Here is a 21,605-nt window from a genome sequence, read left to right as displayed (position 1 = left end):
AACCCTAACCCTAACCCCCTAACCCTAACCCTAACCCTAACCCCTAACCTAACCTATCCCTAACCCTAACCCTAACCCTACCCTAACCCTAACCCTAACCCTAACCCTAATCCCTAACCCTAACCCTAACCCTAACCCCTAAAGCGCTCTTGGTCCCTAAACCCGTACCCCTAACGCGCACCTCGTCCCTAAACCCTAACCGTCGCCCTATCACATAGCCTTTGCCCCTCAACCCTAGCCCATAACCCCTTGCCCCTCGCCTCTGGCTTCTTGCTCCTAGCTCTAGCTGCAACCAGGCCGTGGAATGTTTAGGGCATCTGAGGATGTTCCTCCTTTCGTGAAGGACAGTGGCTGCACCTCTCATAACTGCACACGAATATAAGAACAACAAAAGACACTTTTTGGTCCTCTTTGGAATTTCAACTTCGAGGAAACAATTACAAAACTTAGGAACACCGCTCTGATTTTTTTTTATTGGATAAGCCAAAGGGCTGCCAAATTCTCAGAGGCTTAGAGCAAGAGAGGGCTGTACAACAGTCCGGGTGGTGGCACAGGCTGCCTCACTGCTGCACCATCTGGGGCCATCCGTGAAAGACATTGTGAAATGATGTCTGTCAAGTGGGCCAACACAAGAGTGGCTCAGTCGTCCTTTCACATGGCAAGAAACGTGGTCGGAGGTACAGGTACATGCTTTTGGCAGTTGCAAATGGCTCTGGCTTGTCAGGGGCCTGAAAAGATCGAAACTGGCCTGAGGGAGAGGCATGCGATTGGGCCGACAGCATGCAGGGCTGTGGGTCTCGCCTGAAGCCCACCAGAGGCTGAGCACTGCAGAGGATGCTCTCAGAAGCCAGGGTGCTGCGGTGATGGTCCTCTGGCTGCCAGGGACCCTTCCTACCAAGTCAGTCCGTGTGCAGAGGGGCCATGAGCAGTGTCCGTGATCACGGCCTTGCAGGGGCCCGAGCACAAGGCCTCCCTCTGTCCACACGGACACAGCTGCTGACTGCCACTGACTGCTGACTTCGCACCAGGAACAACGGAGCAGTGCCCTGGCCCTCCGATCCCCGCCCGTGGTCCTGCCAGCACCATCCCCAGAGACGCGCAGTATGCCTTACCCTGGTATCCTGCACAATACTGCCTCCGAATAAAGGGCCCGTTTTACACCAGGGGTATGACAGTGAGCTCGTGACAGTGGAATGCCCTGATCTTGTACATTCGCCATCCAGAAATCACTGGCCTGATGCAGTGGTGGGATGGCCTACTGATGGCTCAGCTGAGGCACTGGCTGGTGGAGACAACACTCAGTGAGCTTTGGTTACAATCTTCCACGGCAGATGTAGTATACACTTTGAACCAACAACCAATGATCAACCGTGTGACTACGGCTAGAATACACAAGTCGAGAACCAGCAGGCATAGGGTGGCCCCTTTCATTATTATACCCAGCAGCCCACTTGCGTGTTTTCTGTTTCCCATTCGCCCCTAGGTTCCCAGTGGTGGCAGGTGCTAGTCCCTGGAGGTAGCAGTGGAGACAGTCCTTTCAGGAGTCACTGACACTGTCCGTCTTAAGTGGAAGCTGTGATTGTCAGACTGGGCACTTTTGCTCTTTGTCAGCGGTCCAACAGGCAAGGAAAGGAGTGGCCACGGTGGCCAGAGGTATGACTGACAAACACAGGGGCCAGGACTGCTGGGACCTAACGGGGTGAGGCTGGAGGGTGTCTGGGCCTGCGGTGAGTAACTAGGGTGTCTCTGTTACACTTAGCGAAGGCTGCCAATGAGCAAGGAACACAACCGCAACCATCCCCTTGGGGAGGAAGATCTGGGTCACAACACCGAGCAAACAACCCAGACTGCCCAGAGCACCGATTCGGTGAAGGAAATCCCGCCACAGGGACTCCGCCCTGTTTCACTACCGCTGGTCATAGGCTTCCAGATCAGCACTGGTCACCAACTCAGGGACTCTAATCCGACTTACAGAGAGTAAGGGTGTCTCCATTCTCAGTACAGGGGCCTGGCGGAGAGCAGGCCTCATATTACAGCAGGAGGGTTGTATATAACGGGAGGCTGTGAGGAGCACAAAGCGTGGACTGAGTTGGGACACGAAACTTGCACGCCTTCTCAAACTCCCTCAGCCACTTTCCTCTCTCCCGTGGCTGGCACCCCGTCCGTACCAGGTTGCCCCCACTTTTGGAGTTGACTGAGGCACACACTGCAGGGCATAGATCTGGCCTTCCCCCAGCCTCCTAAGTGCTGGATGCTGCAAACTGGAAGTCCCACTGGAGTGAGCCCCACACTGAGCTGCGCCCTCAAAGAACCACTCTCAGAGTAAAGGAAGTTCAGGATCCAAACTTGCCCCACCTCCTGCCAACTGCGGAGAGTAGCAGAGCAGGCAGCCTTGGTGCTGACCAGAGCAGAAGGGGGGGGGTGGGGGCAGAGCAGGCAGCTGAGAAACTGTGACCATGAGCGTGCACGGGGTGGCTGTGCACGGCTGGCACACGTACCTTGGAGTGGCCAAAGCCCTTCAGACTGAACAGGGTGGATGCAGCCTCCGTCCTGAGGGTCCCCATCCCCACATGCCTGCAAGCACTTGGAATCATTCAACCTTCTACACTCCTCCCCCACCCCCATTTTCTGGCCAGCCAGCCTAATAGTTTCAGGGGACAGGTTATGATTGTTTTATTTGGCTGTGATTATTCGTGATTTTGAGCATTTAACCCCATACTTCAGGGTTTGGCTTGGTTTGCGTTTCTGTAAATCGCATTTCTTTGGGATTGCTGTCAACATGGACGTGTCTCTGTATTTAGAAAAGTTGAGTCTTTTTCACCATAATGTTTGTTGATGGCTGATTCTGGGCTATTGCAGCTCTGCTGCTACCGTGAACGGGGCACTGTTCCTGTCACGTTGTCTACTTGCTAGGACACTGACTTTAACATGCAGATGGCCTGGCCACCAATCATGCAGGGCTTCACTGAGTAATTCTTACTTTCTTCGGTTTCTAAAGGACACAGTACCATTCAGAAATTATGGCAAATATACCTCTTCCTGATGTTTTCAGAACTTACTTACCTTCATTTTTAAAAAGTATTAAATTTATTTGCACCTCCCGGGCTACACTTGATTATCGTGGTGACAAAAGCCTCACCTTGCTCCTAACATCAGTGAAGATGCTTCTGCTTGTCATTGAGCACGTTTGCTGTACGTTTCTTTTAGATTCCCCTTATGTGTTAATAAAATTATCTTCTATCCCTATTTTATTGAGACTTCATGATTTCTATTCAATCAGTTATTTTCAAGTACTTTAAATCCTGAGTGTGTGTGTTTCAGCTAATTGCTCTTCTCTGACCCCGTTCCCCACTGCGTTTTATACGATGCATTAGTACTTAGCCCACAAGTCTTAAAACATGAAGCAAAACTGTGATAGAACTGAGAGACGTACACACCCCCTAGAGCTCCGGCTTGCAGCCAGTTCCCAGCGCTAACAAAGGCTTTGGGGTTTCTTTTCTTTTTTTTTCCTTTTTAAAAAATATTTTAAATTATTTTTTTTGTCGGGGGAGGGAATAAGGTTTACTTATTGATTTATTTTTTGGAGGAGGTCCTGGGGATTGAACCACGCTAAGCACACACTCTACCACTTGAGCTATACCCTCCCCCACCCAGGACCCTGGGTTTTCAAATATACCAGTTACGCAAGGTTAACACATTAGGGAAAGCTGGGTGCAGCGCATATGGGAATCCTCTGCACTGTCTCTGCAACTTTTCTGTAAATCTGAAATTACTCCAAAATAAATCTTACCTTAGATTTTTTTGTTGTTGTTGTTTTTATTTTGTTTTTTAAAGTCCAAGTTTTTCTCCTTTTGGGGAAGTGACTGCATCTGGCCTTGGCTATACAGGATATAGGTGCTACATTATGCAAAAAATCGTTGTTGAAGGGCAAATACAGAAAACAGGGTATATTTGGGAGAATGCAGTACAGAGGTTCTTACCCTTATTTTCTATTTTTGAGGAATTTTTCACCGTGTGAGTCTTGGTTGGGAGCAGCTGTTTCAAAACTGAAGAGGCCACTCTCTCATCCTAGACTTGATGGTGTGGACACGTGACCCAGATAAACAAATCTCACACACGCACAGACATACACATGGAGTCTCAAAGGGTCACGTTTCCTCAGGGGCAGCTGGGAAATTCTCAGATGGCGGCAGGGATGCCACTTCAGTGACAGAGGCGGGAAGGCAGAGGCGACCACAGGCCGGAGCAGAGGGGAGAGGGCGGCGCAGCAGCAACGCCGGGCACGGCCAGCCAGGCCCCGGGGCAGACCCTGCTTGTGGCCTGCCGCCCAGACAGTCCCTGGGCTCCAAGCCTCTCGGCAGCCTGCACACCGGCCCGGCACGCGACTCTGCTCTTTCCACGAAATTCCTTTCTTGGCGTTAGTCAGCCAGCCTGCTGTTCCTATTGCTCGCAAGGAAGGGGAACCCTAACACCCAACAAACCAGCCAGGGCTTCCACGTGGACCAATTCCAGAGACTCCACTTTCACGAAGTGCAAAACGGTGCCCCTGCAGCTATGCAGTGGGGTGCCATAAAAGTCATCTATGCAACAGCAAGAACGATTTACCAGTGTGTGTCTAAAGCACATGACCCAGACTAGGAAGATTTCAAAAAGTATTTACTTACTTAATCACATGTTGGACAACAAAAAACAATTATGTCACCACCACAGTTCCTTAAACAGGAGCTTTCTAGTACCCAAGGTCTTGCATTCACTCTGCTCTGCTACGTAACCACCTGAATAACCCTGGGCAGCTGCCTGGCAGCTGGAAAATGGGCTTATGCTGGGTCAACTAGTCTTCTGTTATATTTCATATTCTTCTTCTGAAAAAGCATGACAGTAATACCGACTTCACTGGCTTGTTGTGAGGATTTAAAACAGAGGCCACATAGCACAGTGCCTGGCCGGCAGTGTCTGAAACTTACTGTTTCCTTTCCCTTGTTAATAAAATAATCACTTCAGTCTCTGTATGCAGACCAGCCCATCAAATGTGATGATTATCTTTTCCATCGACGCAATCATCTCAGCCACGTTGCACTTTGAAGTAATATGACCTTAGAATGCTAGTTCCAATGTTTCTGGCTTCCACACCTACAATGCTCATGCTGTCGCTTTCCACGTGAGTAAATCCGCTGCGGAGGGAAGGGACAGGCTGCAGGTTAACTGGAGGGAAGGACAAATGTTTAAACAGCAGAGCTCTCACAGGAAGATGCACTTCACCCCTGTACTTTCTCCACCCAGCCTAACCCGTCGTGTTTTAATTTGGGCTTTGACTTCAGGGCCTGCGGTCGTTTGCATCAATTAGCAAAAATCACCATGTCCTTAAGCACGATCACTTTTGAGTCCTCCTGACAGCAGCTGCCTGAATCACAGTGATTCCAGCTATTCTAGAAACTTCTTTTGATACAAGGGGCGGGGGGGGGGGGACCTAAGCCAATCTGGGCAAGTCAGCGTCATTTCTCCAGAATTTAAAATTACTGTCAATTCCCGACCAGTGTCAGTGAAGGAGGTGTAAATGCAGGGGCTAACAGGGCCATCATTTCCCACAAACATACAATGCTACTCTGTTGCACAAGAAAAAAAGGGAAGTAGGTGTGCAGAGAATGAAAAGAAACAAAGAATCCAAAAAACCAGAGAAGGAACTTCTTGAGTTTCCTACGGAAGCCCAGATTGCTTCTGAAATATTGCTACTCTGGCTTTCATGCAGTATCTTTTAGCTTAGAGGAAATTCCATGCCGACTTACTGAGTTTCTTTAAGTAGCAACTGAAGTTCTATTCAAGTTAGACATTAGTATCAAGAGTGGAAGGTGGCAGTTTCCAGAAAACTGCAGCACTGGCTGGTCTATGGAGGGTTTGAGCAGGAGGCAGGGCAACAGCTGCTCCCTGACACGGTCAGACAGCAATGGTTCATGGTTTGTTAGCAAAGAATGCTGAACTAGCATGTGTCTTCTTTTTCTCTTTAGAGACTTCCTCTTAAATCTTTTATTCTTCAGCTGATTTTTAGTCGTTTGCAGAATTGTGTAACTGTCACCATGACCTAGTTTAAGAACATGTCCGTCATCCCAGAAGATCTCTCACAGCCAACTGCAGCAAATCCCCACCCACTCCCAGCCCTGGACAGCCAGTCACGGACCTTCTGTTCCCACAGACTCGCCCTTTCTAGATGCACCGTATTAATGGAATCATTGATACATGACCTCACACATCTGGCTTCCTTCACTGGCACCATGTTTTTGCAGTTCACCCACGTTGAGTGTGTGTCAATATGCCAGTCCTTTTTATGGACGAGTATCATTCCCATGTGGACGCACCACAGTGGACTTATCCAGTTACCAGCTGATGGACATTTATACTGTTTACGCTTTGGAGTATTTTAACTAAAGCTACTAAGAACATTCATGTACAAGTCTTTGTGTAGACGTATGTTTTGTCTCTCCTGCGGGGATGCTGTTAGGTTGCTGTTAAATTTGTGTTTAACACACCTGTTTTCTTTGGAGAATCAGAACACATATGCACAGATGGCAAGTTTTAGGAAATTGAAAAACTCAAAAAAAGTATTGGTTAACTCTTGCAGCATTCACTAAGGTGCCGGAAAAGAGACGAAACGCAGTCCACCGTGTGGGGAACAACAGTATGGAGCGAGACTGCTGGGCTTCTGATGCCAAATGCAGTTCCCAAGGGGAAGTTACCACTCAGCCCATTACAGATTTCTGGGGGAACGTGTTATGAATTAGCAAAGGGCACAATTCAAGGCTGTAATCCATTCCAGGGTCCTGATTAACGTACATTTTTCAGAAGATGTTTCTAAATGCGCTACTCACATTAAGAATGGTGTCATTTCAGTGAAAGGATGTGTTTACCACTCTCTAATGCAGGCAGCACAGTTTAAAACCACACGTGAAAAAGCAGCTTCTACCTGGGCTATGTGCTCGCCACAGTGTGTATGGTTTCAGTGAATGAATGCGTTTCACTCTGTGCAATGCATGTCACGCAGTGTTTAAAAACACACGTAAAAAAGAAGTTTCTAAAAGTGCCACTTGCTCGCTACGCTGAGAACAGTGTTACTTCACAGGAAAGATGTTCTAACCATGCAGGAATGATGTAGAGAATTCTTTAAAGATACACATCAAAAAGAAAAGGGAAAAAAGCCCATCTTTGAGGCCAACATCAGAACACAAACCCCTGAAGGGTGACTTGGCCAAGGCTCTGGCAACCTCCCCCGCGGCCTCTTTCTAGTAGCAACAACGTGTTTGTAGGTGCATCTCCCTGAGAAGAGGGGAGGCTGTCCTGCCACTGGAGGGAGGAAGTCGTTACTGAGGAGTCATGACTGCGGGGCATACAACGAGGACCTCCACCTGCCTGAGGGGCCCACTTCACTAAGGCTGGCCTGTGGCCAAACGCAGACACAGCAGAGCGAGGCCCCCTCTCCCGAGTGCAGGAGAGAGTAGGCAGTAACATACCGTGTGTTACACAGCAAAAATAGAACACTTCACCGCTTGCCGTGTGGGCATGGAGTGGCATGGCTCTCAAACTCTGAAACTAGGGAGGTTTGTTACAGAAATCTTGAATTTTAAAAAATAATTGGTTTGGGGCACTAATTTTTTTCATTTAATATTGTGAGATGTTTGTCACAGGAGGTTGCATGCACCTCCTACCTCGTGGCAAGTAGCTGGCAGCTACGAGGTCAGTGATCTCAGCATAAGCAATTGAGACAGAACATAAATCTGTGAAGCCCTGTCCACTTTGTAGGACTCACTCTGACAAGAGAAAACAAAAGCCACCCCCAAATTCTAATTCTAAGCCACAACACAAAATCTCAATCTCTCCCGACTTTTACAATCTCGCCCCCACTGACCGCCACGGCCATCTGGGTCTGGTAGATGGATCTGGGAACGTGTGAGTTACGGAGGGAGGGTAAAAGCCAGGCTGCAGGGCTGGGCTCCACTGTGCATCCCTGTGGGACTTTGGGTGAAACAGCCACCTCTCAATGCCAGTTTCATCTGTAAAAACGTGGGTGACGCTAACGGCAGGTGGCGGTTTTGCACATTAAAGGAGATAATGTAGATGATGGACAGCATCTTTTTTTTCTTTTTTAACAGAGAAGGAAACAGAATCTGACCAGCAATTCGCCTCAGGTTCCCAGGCAGTGAGGGGCAGGCTGAGCCAAGACCCCAAGTCCCATTCGCATCCTTTCCAACGGTCCCGCATACTGTGCGGAGGCCAGGAGAGGCCACTTTATAGGGAAAGTTTTTAAAAAATCAGAAGCTATTACCTGGCCCATCTGTGAGACCCACCAAGCAGATGATAGCAGCTCCTGAGGACAGGAAGTTTATTGTCCTTGCTCCACAGGTAGACTCGCAAGGAGAGGTCAAAGGAGGAGGTGATGACTCGAGTCTGGCCCTTGAAATGAAAAACCAAGTGAGGCAGGGATGCGGGCCCTGAGGCCCAGGGCCACGATGCAGGCAGGCAGGGCACCACACTCACCACCCACATGGACGTGATGGGCCTCTGGTGGTCCTGAAAGGCTGCCAGCTGCAGGCCGTGCACGGTGAAGAGCACCAGCTCCGACCCCGACACCAGCAGGATCACCTGAGAGCCATGGCTCTTCATGAGCTGAGGAGGCATCATGGTGTCTGGCAGGAGGAAACTTGCGATCTGCTGTACTTTTTGAAATAAAAAACACACAGACTGTCACATCTTAGTAGCAGCTGGGGGTCTGGAATAGACATGCCTAAGATGATGAGGTGCAACGTGAAGAGCAATGGCTTCGTGGTTACACTTGCATCCAATCCTGACTCAAGCACTCACTCCCGTGAGTCACCCAGTCATCAGCTCTAATATACTGAGTATGATGGCTTACGGGGGCCTTATAAAGAGTCAAGGCAACACGCATGTGGCAGTGGGTGTATCTACCACACAGTACTATGCAGGGGTGAGGCTTCTGCCCTGCTCTCTACCCTTCCCCATCTGACGGGGTGATGTAGGAAATGGCCCCATGAGAACTACAATATTTATGACATCTGCCAAAAACTATTGTTGAAGATACTGTCTTTTATACTTGCAAAAAAAATTAATTTGATCATTTCCTTATGGAGTTTAGCACCAGGAAAATAAAATTACTTCTTTTGAAAAATTCCTGCACTTGCTCATAGCAGACAAGGGATTATATTACACATCCTGTTTCTCTTTTTTCCTTGGCTGCCAGGAAGCTCAGAGTAAAATTTATGGTCAAATGAGGACATGAAAACAAATGAACACAATACAAAAGGAAGAATATTCAGGACCACAGGAAAGGCCTATAAGGATTACATGGGGTTTGGGAAATAGAGGAGGCAGGAAAGGAGAAGGATGTAGGTCTTATTATTCTACTGGACTAAGAGCTCCTTAGGGAAGAGATAGTTGTGGCTTTGATTTGTCTGTGTGTACTCAATGCTGAGAACAGTGACTTTGACAGAGTTATGAAAAGACAGGTAGGGATGAATGGAAGCAGAAAGACCAGCTGGGGGAGAAAAGTAGTCAGTAGTTCACATCTGAATCCAGGGCCATGCAAAGGGCCCAACACACGGCAAGTGCTCAACCACTCAACCAGTGCATAAAATCCCAACAGCAAGACGTCTGTTGGGTCACTATGAGTCAATGAATCATAGAAAAGAAAAGGCGCTCCAAAGGAAACATGCGAAATCTGTGGTTGAAGCTTCATAAAGCAGTGGTAGTGACAGTCTTGATATGGGGATTCTTACCCAAAATGTCCACTCTATTCCTGGTCTTCTTGGCCTCTAATTCATAGGTGGTGACCACCAACTGCATGCCATTGTCATTTCTGTGCATCACCGTTAGCCTGGCTGCCTCGGCAGGCGCCCAGCAGGCTCTGGAGGTCAGCTCGATGGGGAGAGTGGTGTAGACAGGAGGCTCATCTTCCGATGGACACAGCAAGGACAGAGTGTGGAACACCTGGAGAAACACCGCTGCACGGTCTCACCACTAGTGAGGGAGGGGCTCCTCCAGCCCAGGAGCACTCTGAGAGCCCTCCCCACAGACCCGCACCCTCCGTGGCCTGACTGGGTCTCACAGGGTGGCCCGTGCCACCTGTGGACCCTCTCTTCCTGACCGCACTGTTGCTGGGGGAGCAAGGTTACTCCCATCCCATGTCTGGCCCTGCTGGAAGCATCCTGACACACCAGTCCCGGTGAGGTCGGTGTGATGGATGAATCAAACACAGAGATTTTCTGTGTTTGAGCAGCTGCATGTCGCCATCTTGCTTTTGCCTTCAGCATCCTCCTCTGTATCCCGTTCCTGTCTCCTTGCAGTCTGGCTCCAGATGCCTCCTTCTCAGTCCCTGCAACTGCTTTGTTGCTGCCCACCAATCCCAGGGCCTCTCTCCTCTGGTCGCCCTCCCCGACCAGGGGCCTCCCCTGGCTTCCAGGTCCCAGCACTGCCGGTTCTGTCCTGCTCTGCTGCCACTGTCTCTTTCTCTGTCCTGCCCTGTCCACCACCCCAGCATGTCGCAAGACCCTCTCTAGCTGCCTGCTTTTCACTCTGGTCTGATTTTCCAGTTCAGGCCCTGGAACTCAGACTGAACATCTCTGAGCCCATGAACTGTTGGCCGAGGCAGCCACTCACACAGGCCAGCTGTGTCCGGGCCTCCAAATAGCGACACTTGTCCCCACTCTGGCAGCATCTCCTCCATGCCTGACCTGGGCACTCTCTTCCTCACTTTTGTCCAAGCCTGTCCTCAGGCCATCAGATAGCTCATGAGCATCTCCACCAGGAAGTCCCTAAGGCCTCAAACCCCTTCCAAGCTGAACACTGCCCTCTCCAGCCAAGCAGCTGGCCCCTTCCAGCCTGGGGCAACTGGAAAGAGCAGAGGCTCTGGATGGCTGTCAACTCAGCTGGTGGCCCTGAGAAGGCCGTCACTTCTGTGAACAGCCACCGATGACCCACTGTCCTCCTCCTCTCGGGCTGTGGGGCTTGGTCCTACATGAGAAGCTAACCCCAAAATGCACCCCACAAGCCTAGGGCATGGAATCCGCCATCCTGCGTGCACAAAGCCAGGACCCTGAGGCAAGGGACACAGCCCACCACTGACCTTTGGGCCCAGGTCTGAGTTCTGGGTGGATGCAAACACCCACTGCCGGTCAGGAGAGCAGAGCAGACTGGTGGGGTTGCTGGGAAACACGCTCACCCTGGAGAGCAGCTGCAGCGGGGGCACCGTCAGTGTGTAGAGCGCCCCCTCAGCGCAGGCCGCCTGCAAGCAGAAGGTGCGGTGAGCACTGTGTCCTCGCCCAAGGGGCGGGAGGCCCCTGCTTACCTGCCTCCTCACTGGGGTGCCAGGGAGGTTATTTTTAAATAAATGGCTTAAAATACTTTTTCAAAGATACAAGCAAGGATGAATACATTCAAACAAGGAAGTCTTCAGAGTCAACCCTCTCCCTTCTGGCTGGAGGACTCTGGGCGTGACCTGGGCGCCCCTCCTCCCCGTCACGACAAGGTAGTATTTTGCAACCTGCCTTTTCTGTTTTCACTTTGAAACACTCCTTGGAGCTGAGAAATCATTCCACGTCAGAGGGTGTTTTCCCACGACTTTCTACTTCCTTTCGTTCTGACGGAAATGCAGGTTGCTCACCACGAACAATGACCGTTGCCATGAACTCTCCGGCGTGCAAGCTCTGTGCGCCAAGGCCAGGGATTCCTCCTGAGAGGCCCCCAGAACTAGATGTTTTAGGTCAAGGGGTATCACATTTAAAACTTTTAACAGGAAAAAAACCAACAAGTTTTTCAAAAAAGCTTCAATCTATATACTCTTATTTACCATGCAGAAAAATACCTATTTCTCCTCCTCCAACTTATCACACCAATCTTTAAAAATGTTTGCTCACCCAGTAGGTGAAATGCCTTGTTCCAAAGTCCCTTTCTCAGGGGAGGGTATAGCTCAGTGGAAGAGCGCATGCTTAGCATGCACACAGTCCTGGGTTCAATCCCCAGTGCCTCCATTAAAAAAATAGATAAATAAACCTAATTATACCCCCCAAAATTAATTTTAAAAAATTAAAGTAAAAAAGAATAAAGTCACTTTCTCAATTATTACTTAGGTCTCGCACCTGTCAACTGAAATAAATGCACAGCCTAAAAGTTGAGAGTTCTGTTTTATTTGGCGGGAGGACTTGAGCTGGCTCTGAGGGACTGCTCAAAAGAGGTAGGGGAGGAGCCAGGATATATAGAAGCTTTACAACAAAGACCAGGTAGTTGGAACAATAAAAGATCACTTGTTATCTAAAGAAACCAGGCATTGCAAGTTAAAGAATGCACTGCTTTTCTATGGGAGGAGGCAAATATTTGGGCTCATTGAATTCATTCCTTTGACAAGCATCTAGCTATCTAGGGCCATTATCTTGTCCTTGATTATTCTGAGTCCCCTCACAGTGCACCATTGTGAGTGGCTGCAGAGGCCAGGCTGCAGGCTTGTCTTCACTGGGGCGGGGGGGGGGGGGGGGGGGTAGCGGCTGATGACTTGATGGCTTCAGCATTCTTTGTTTACTGATATGACTTGCAGTATTTTTCTGTTCACACACCTTTATATATTATTGGCCAGTTGTACTTTTTTCTATGAATTGATTATTCATATTTACCTATTTTTCTACTAGATTTCTACGCTTCATATAATGATATTAATACTTTGTTAAATAAGACACTGTCTTCTCATAATTTTTCATGTCTTAATTTTACATGGTTCAGGTGTCTTTAATATTTTAGGTAAGTCAAATTTGTGTAATTTCTCTTGATTCTAGGTTTTGTCTTGCCCAGCAAGGCCTTGCACATCCCAGATTGATTTCTTAAAAATACTTTATTAATTATTGTATTATTTAATTATTTTATTTTGGTAGGAGGAGAGGTAATTAGGTTTGTTTATTTTTAGAGGAGGTGCTGGGGATTGAACTCAGGACCTCACGCATGACAAGCATGCACTCTACCACTTGAGCTACACCCTCCATGCTCCAGATTGATTTTTAAAACCACTTATACATTCCTCAGATAATTTTATAAATTTACTTTCTACATTTAGTTTTTAATTATTCTAAATGTATTTCTATAAATGGAGTGATGTGGGATTAGCTTAGTTTTTCTTTCTTAATAGCCAAGTGTTCCATATCTTGAATAGCTTGTCCTTCACCTACTGTATCAAAAGGACATCTTTCCACAGACATTTATATATGGAACTTATTCTGGACTTTCTGTTCCATTCATTGTCTATAAAAAAAAAACAACACCTGCTCTTAATGTCCAAGAAAACAAAAAACTTTAAAATGCACAGAAAATGGCTGGTAACATTCGGACAAAGTCATTAGAAGGAAAAGAAAGGAAGTGAGAAGCCAAACATTTTAGCTGATAGAACTATTCCCCCAAAGAATAACCAGGAAACATCCGTAGCCACACTCCAACATGAGTTAAGTTTCATAAAATAAGCATTTGCAGAAAGTCAACACTAAGAACTAAAATGGGCAAAAAATCAAAGTGTGAAATAAGAGTTAAATTAATTCAGGAAAGATATTGGAAAAAAAAGTTATGATACAAATTAAGATGGACAATAAACCTAAGAGAAAATACATTCTACTAAACAAATAAGGACACTAAAGAAAGAAAATGGACAAGAACAAAAATGGGAAAAAGAGCTAAAAAATAATCTGAAAGTATCCAAGAGGATAAGCAAAGAAGATCTAATAAACACACAAATGAAGTTCCCACAGAGGAAAAGTTCAATAATTAACAGACTAACATTTAAAATTCATGTATAAAGAAACTTTCTTGAAATACAAGAAAACCTGAATCTATATATTGAAAGGGTACATATGTTCCTGGGAAAGTTGACTTTGGATGGTCACCATGGACATGTCACAATAAAACTAGTAGACTTTGAATTGTTCAAAAAATCCTTTAGGTCTTTGATTTCAAAAGTCCAAGTGTCTAACAAGGGAGGTAAGGGTGGCAAGTAGACTTTTCAACAGAACCATACACAGTGAAATAATATTTTCACAAAAATTTTTTTAAAAGGCATGAGCCAGGGATTCAGTGCCCAGCCAGGCCATCCTCCAAGCCCTGAAGGCTACTGAAAGCAGTGCTAAACATGCAAGAACTGCACTCATGAGCCCCTCCTTGGGAGCTGCTTAGGTTTCATCAAACCACAAGATACAGAGAAAAGGCCACCAGAAGACCTGGTATGGTCATTAAATATATTAAACTGTAGATCAAGGAGCTTAAAAAAAAGGTGGACACAATGGAAGAACAGTGTATGAATACTGTATGTTCTCAAAAAAGTGGAAGTAATGAATTTTTTAAAAAGAGAAGGGAGAAGGTTCAAAGTAGATTAACTAATTGACTGCCATGGGAGTAAAGGAACAACAAATGAAATAGTAGACAGGCCCGAATAAGGAAAAAGGAGACAGCATTAAGATAAAGAAAACCATTTGAGAAAAATACAAACCTTCCTAAATGACAAAAGATATCATTCACACCCCAGCACATGCATAAAACGGGAAGGAAACAGACGTGGAGAAAGGAGCCTCCTGACGCGCCACATCACACACCAAACATGACACAAAATGCAAGGTGGCGTCACATCGTTCCATGCAAGTGGCTTAATTCACTTATTCGAATAGAAAGATTTTCAGACTGACGAACAGAAGAAAACACAACTCTATCAACAGTCAAGATACTGGATCAAAAAAAGATGGAACATGAGGGTATGCCAGGCATACAGAAATCCTAAGAAAGCAGGAACAGTGATCCTGGTATCAGAAGAGAAGGACTCAGGTCCAAAGTAGGAAATTTAACAAAGATAAAGACCCTTTATCGCACTGAAGGCTGTAGTTCACAATGAAGAAATAATACTTAGGAATACCTAAGAACCAAACACCCCAATCTCCTTTACAAAGCAGATGCGAGAAGAAATGGAGTGAAACACACTGATAATATTAATAATAAATATTGACTCATGTATTTGAATATATCATTTTAAATATATCATTAAATTTAAAAATAATAATACTGCTCTCAGTCTAAGACAAGCCAAATAGACAAAAAGTAAACAAACATAAGACCTAAAAAACATGATTAAGAATGACTATGTTTGGACCTTTGCACCCAATAATGGAGAACACACTGTCCTTGCAAGGGCACATGGACGTTTACAAAAATTGAACATTTGAGTCAAAAAAAACCCTCAATAAATTATCTATGGGAAAGTAGTACAAACAACACTCTGATTACAGTGATGTAAAACTAGAAACCAGTAGCAGTATTCATTAAACAAAACAGACAGGGCACTAGCTGAGACAACCATGGAATACATGGGAGAAAGCTCGTACCTACGAGAAGGCATGACAGAGGAAACAAGTGTTCAAATAGAGGAAATTTACAGAAAAAGACCTCAAGAGAATGTTCTAGACGATTGCATGCATAAAAAAATTGAAAACCTAGACAGAATGGGTAGTTTTCTAGGAAAATACAACATATCAAAATTGATCTCAGCAGATAGACCAGTTTCCACAGAAGACACAGAGGAAACCACCCCACAAACAGTATCCAGCACGAGATAATGTCGAAGATTAAGTCTACCAAACCAAAAACTACGTAATTTCAATGTAGCTTAAATTGTTCCAAGGAATTAAAAAGGAAGAAAAATGTTCAGATTCCTTGGTTGAAGAAAGCAGAGCTTTTCTGTGTAAACCTGATAAAGAAAACTCCAAAACAAAAACCACAGGCTGGTCTCACACATGTAGATCCAAAAACCTAATAAAATGTCAGCATTTAGAATACCTCAGTACATTAAAAAGAAGTGTATGGATCACATAATATTTTAAAAATCCATTATTTCACCATAACTATCGACCTAAGGAGAAAAATCCTATAATTATATGCTGAAAAAGCCTTTCACAAAATTCAACATCCAATACTGATTTTAAAAATCCAATGTTTAAACAGGCATTGATGGCTGTTTTGTAACATTCCTGAAGCCGGCACCCTACTGTGGTCAGCTAGGAGGAGAAATGGCCCCCAGGTGCCACTTCCTCGTTAAACCTGTGACGGAGGTACTAGCCAGAACAGTCAGACAAAAGAAAACGACTAAATGCCTGAGGCTTGGGAACAATAAATATCGCTACCTATGCATGATACAGTGTGCACCTGAAACACCCCAAGACAATCAATAATAAAATAAATGCAAACCGTGGAATTTAGTAAGATGAAAAGATGTAAAATTAGCATCAACAGCCTTCATTTATTCAAATAGTATCCACTTAGAAAAGGAGCAGAAAATATTTTCATATCGCAATGGAAGAGCAACAAATAATAAAATGCTGTGAAATGAATTTAACAAGAACTACATAAAACTTTTTATTTATTTATTTAAAAATTTATTTATTTACTTTTGATGGAGGTACTGGGGATTGAAGCCAGGACCACGTGCATGCTAAGCACATGCTCTACCACTGAGCTATTACCTCCCCTCCTTCTACCAGTCTCTTTAGAGTCAGGCCAACCCACTTCCCTCCCCAGGGACCACTGCTCTGCTTTCTGACTGCAGACTGGCTCTGCTGGTACTGGGATCTCCCATAAAAGGAATCTACGATAGCTATGCACTCCTCTGTGTCTCGCTTCTTTTGTTCAGCCTGTTTCTGAGCTTCATCCCGGTTGTCACATACATCCAGTCTGTTCCTTTCCAGAGCTGAGTAACAGTCTGCTGCATGCGTACAGCATTTTTATAAATCCAGTCACCTGGTGGCAAGCACTTGGGCTGCCTCCCATCTGGGCTGTTATTACTAAATCTCCTGGAAACATTCATGCGCCTTAGTTCTGTTTACACAGGAAACAGTTCTTGGGTGTCTGCTCACCCTGATCCTTGGGAAGCCAGCTCACACTTTCAAAGGTCTCCTTCCCTCCAGGAGGAGGATACTGCCTCCAAGTGACAGCCACTTCCTCAATTTGAAAGCTCACACCCCCTTTCAGTGTTTCTTTCTGGGCAAATGCTCCCTCCCAATGCCTAAGAATGATGCCCAGCAATAGAAAGCCTTGAGCATCTCAGGCAAAAGCTTTCATTGTGCCCAACATGCCTCAGTTTTTCTTTGAAGGGGCCCCTGCTGGGACTTAAAAACAGGGAACAAAGGATGCAATAGTGAGAAGGAACTGCAAAGAGACAAAAGACTCTGTGAGCAAGACCAGGAGACAGGAAAGCAGGGGCATGTGGACGAAAAAGCGTGGGCAGCCCGTAGAGTTGGACCTCACTGTGAGGGAAAGCAAAGGGCTGCAGAGATGGGGCTAAGGAGCAGGCTGCCAGCGTGTGAGAGCCACAGTGGGGAGGCAAGGAGGAGCTGGGGCGCACCGAGTGGGAGAATAATGTGGTCACTTGGTCTGCCACACAGAGCACCTGGCTTGAGATGCCGCCCGTGGTGGTCTGGTGCCAGTGTCCACAGACCCTGGGAAACAGCAGAGGCTCCTGCAAGCCAGGTCACTCACCAGCAGGAGGGGGCCCTCCAGAATGTCACAGGCCTCCAAGGCAGACGAGTACGTAGGCAGGGAGAAGGAGGCCCACTCACACCCGTCCTCTGCTTTCCAGACTTTGATTAGGCCCCGCTCATCCACGGTGACAACCAGCTGCAGCCGAGGGTATGTCACCAGATTCACCAGAGCAGCAGGCTGCAGAGGGCTTGACCAGATCTGCGTGCCCTGCGTAACAATAAAAATTAATACCACAACTTACAGAGGGCCCATTTGTTTCATAAACACTTACTATCTTTGTTCATTCAACCATCCCCCAGTGCACACTAGGGATGGGCAGGTATGAAGGCTGCAGTCCCTCTCCCCACAGGATGCACAGCGTGGTAGGGAACACAACACAGAAGTGGTGTCCCACCAGAGGGGACAGGTGTGTCCTGGAGGAGAGCAGTGGCAGAGCGCGGCCGGGGGACTGCCTGGGAGACATGGGCTGGGACAGGGCTACACGTAGAGAAGAGCGTCCACGGGGAGCATCCCCCTCAGTCCTCAGGGAGCCCAGTTTACAGACAAGCTAACTTGGGCTTGCGGATGTCAAGACCTTCTGTCACACACCTGCAGGTGCCCTGCTCAGAAGACCCCCTTCCCCATGGTGTGCCCAGCAGCAACCCCACGGGCCAGGCCTGGCCAAGGCACATGCTCTGTCCCCTCAGCTGAAAAATGGAGAAAATACCACTATCCACCAGGCACACAGGTGTCCGTGAAGATTAAATGAGTAATTAGATGTTTTTTCATACTGTCATCCCTCTCAGTAAAGAACTCCTACATGCTGACATGAGGCCACTCACAAACCTGCCTCCCTTCCACCCCAAGTGGACAAAAGGAGTCTGAAGAGAAAAGGAAAATGGTCAATATGCATACTGAAACATGTTCGAGTTACAAGTAATCAGAGAAGTAACAACTTTCCATATCAGATTGGCAAAAAAACAGACTGATTATAAGGAATGTTGGCAGAGACGTGGGAAACTGGTGTTTTCACACATTTTGGGTGGAAGTATAAATGACTACAAACTTTTTAACACATAATCTGGCAATATTTCTTAAAAATCTAAACTGTTTATGAAGTTGACCAGTAACCCCACTTACAGAACAGTACCCAATGAATAAAAGCGCTTACGATGTCCGTATATGTATATAAGCACTGCATACATAAAAGCAAAAACTTATGATTTTTGAGCATTCATAAAGAGAGAAATTGCTAAATAAATGGACACAGCCACATTATGCAATATGTGTAAGTTACTGCAAGAAAAGACAAGAACAGACAAGAACAGTATGAATTGACAAGAAGAATGTCCACTAAGACAGTAAATGAAAAAGCAGCTTGCAGAGAAGTATGTGCAATATGATCTTATTTTTCTTAAAGAAAAAATTAAAGAAAGTAATACTCTAACAACCAAACACCTCTAGATAATCACACACACATGTGCTTATATATATTTGTATAATAAAAGCAGGGTACAGACCAAATGTTTAACAAAGGCTCCATTAGCGAGTAGAATTAGGAGGGATGGAGGGAGGGCACAGAAACTATTCATCTTACTTTAGACATACTTACATTGTTAAAATTTTTATGAGAATGTTTGCCTTGAATTTGGTATGACTGAATTTTAAAAATACATGTTATTTTTTAGAGCAGTTTTAGGTTTACAGAGAAATTCATCAGAAAGCATAGATAGTTCCCAAATGCCCCCTTTCTCCCCACATTCAATTTCCCCTACTAATATCTTGTATTAGTGTGGGATATTTGTTACAACTAATAAACCAACATTGATACACTGTTATTAACTAAAGTCCATAGTTCAGGCTGGTGCCAAGATGGCAGAGTAGAGAGACTCAGAGCTCACCCTCTCCCAATACACCAAGAATTACATCTGCAGACCCACTAAATCGCACAATCAAACATACAAAGAAGACCTCATACCGATCCTTCTCAAACTCTTCCAAAAGACTGAAGACGAGGGAACCCTCCAAAACTCATTCTATGCAGCCACTGTCACCCCGATACCAAAGCCAGACAAAGACACTACCAAAAAAGAAAACTATAGCCCAACATCATTGATGAACATAGATGCAAAAACCTCAACAAAATATTAGCAAACAGAATCCAACAACACATAAAAAAGGTCATACACCATGATCAAGTTGGGTTCATCCTAGGGACACAAGGATAGTTCAACATACACAAATCAATCAATGTGATACACCACATCAACAAGAGGACAAAAATCACATGATCATCTCAATAGATGCAGAAAAAGCATCTGATAAAATTCAACACCAATTTATTATAAAAACTCTTAGCAAAATGGGTATAGAGGGAACATATCTCAACATAATAAAAGCTATTTATGACAAACCTACAGCCAGCATAATGCTCAATGGTGAAAAGTTGAAAGCTTTCCCATTAAATGTGGAACAAGACAAGGATGCCCACTCTCGCCACTTCTGTTCAATATAGTATTAGAAGTCCTAGCCATAGCAATTAGACAAGAAAAAGAAAAGAAATCCAAATTGGAAGAGAAGGGGTAAAATTGTTATTATATGTGGATGACATGATACTATATATAGAAAATCCTAAAGGCTCCACACAAAAATTAATAGAGCTGATAAAAGAATTTGGCAAGGTAGGAGGATACAACAGTAGCATACAGCATTCAGTGGCATTTCTTTACACTAACAATGAAATATCAGAAAAGGAAAGTAAAGAAACGATCCCTTTTACAACTGCATCCAAAAAGTAAAATACTTAGGAATAAATCTGACCAAGGAAGTGAAAGACTTATACACAAAGAACTATAAAACACTAAGGAAATTAAAGATGACTTAAAGAAATGGAAAGATATCCCATGTTCTTGGATTGGAAGAATTAATATTGCTAAAATGGCCATACTACCCGAAGCAATCTACAGATTTAATGCAATCCCTATCAAATCACCCAGGACATTTTTCACAGAACTAGAACAAATACTCCTAAAATTTATATGGAATCACAAAAGACGCAGAATTGCCAAAGTATTACTGAAGAAAAAGAACGAGGCTGGAGGAATAACCCCCCCAGACTTTAGACAACACTATAGAGCTACAGTAATGAAAACAGCATGGTACTGATACAAAAACAGACATGGATCAATGGAACAGAATAGAGAACTCAGAAATAAGCCCACAAACTTTTGGTCAATTAATCCTTGACAAAGGAGGCAAGAACATACAATGGAGTAAACACAGTCTCTTCAGCAAATGATGTTGGGGAATCTGGACAGCTACAGGTAAACCAATGAAGCTAGAACACTCCCTCACACCACACACAAAAGTAAACTCAAAATGGATTAAAGACTTACACGTAAGACAAGACACTATAAACTTCTTAGAAGAAAACATAGGCAAAACATTATCTGACATAAGTCTCAAAATGTTCTCCTAGGGCAGTCTACCCAGTTAATAGAAATAAAAGCAAAAATAAACAAACAGGACCTAATTAAACTTAAAAACTTTTTCACAGCAAAGGAAACCATAAGCAAAACAGAAAGACAACCTATGGAATGGGAGAAAATATTTGCAAAAGATGAGACTGAGAAGGGCTTAATTTCCAGAATATATAAATAGCTCATATAACTTAATAAGAAAAAAACCAAACAACCCAACACTGAAATGGGCAGAAGACCTAAACAAGCAACTTTCCAAAGAAGACATACAAATGGCCAATAGGCACATGAAAAAATGCTCAATATCACTAATTATCAGAGAACTTCAAATCAAAACTACAATGAGATATTGCCTCACACCAGTCAGAATGGCCATCATTCAAAAGTCCACGAATGATAAATGCTAGAGAGGCTGTGGAGAAAAGGGAACTCTCCTACACTGTTGGTGGGAATGTAGTTTGGTGCAGCCATTATGGAAAACAGTACGGAGATGCCTCAAAAGACTAAAAATTGACTTACCATATGATCCAGCAACACCAATCTTGGGTATACATCCTGAGATATAATTCGGAAAGATACATGCACCCCAATGTTCATAGC

The 21,605-nt window shown here is 45.1% G+C and overlaps 1 protein-coding gene across 6 annotated transcripts in view; it reads right to left on the bottom strand.

Moving 5' to 3' along the window:
* Positions 1–4,635: 4,635 nt before the first annotated feature.
* The window catches only part of CDK20 (cyclin dependent kinase 20), a 43,152-nt gene continuing 26,182 nt past the window's right edge, over positions 4,636–21,605 (bottom strand). For all 6 annotated transcript variants that reach the window (XM_032471077.1, XM_032471073.1, XM_032471076.1 and 3 more), the window contains 6 exons: positions 17,545–17,754; positions 11,126–11,284; positions 9,780–9,990; positions 8,524–8,702; positions 8,312–8,439; positions 4,636–5,171 (listed from right to left, as the gene is read on the bottom strand). In XM_032471077.1, coding sequence (XP_032326968.1) covers positions 5,063–5,171; positions 8,312–8,439; positions 8,524–8,702; positions 9,780–9,990; positions 11,126–11,284; positions 17,545–17,754 — 996 coding nt within the window. In that variant the 3' untranslated portion in view covers positions 4,636–5,062. The remainder of the gene's footprint in view (positions 5,172–8,311; positions 8,440–8,523; positions 8,703–9,779; positions 9,991–11,125; positions 11,285–17,544; positions 17,755–21,605) is intronic.

This window comes from Camelus ferus, chromosome 31 (genome assembly GCF_009834535.1).
Source record: "Camelus ferus isolate YT-003-E chromosome 31, BCGSAC_Cfer_1.0, whole genome shotgun sequence".
In the NCBI taxonomy this organism is placed as follows: domain Eukaryota; kingdom Metazoa; phylum Chordata; class Mammalia; order Artiodactyla; family Camelidae; genus Camelus; species Camelus ferus.
The sequence above is the reverse complement of the archived record's forward strand: the minus strand, read 5'-3'. Positions and strand labels throughout refer to the sequence as shown.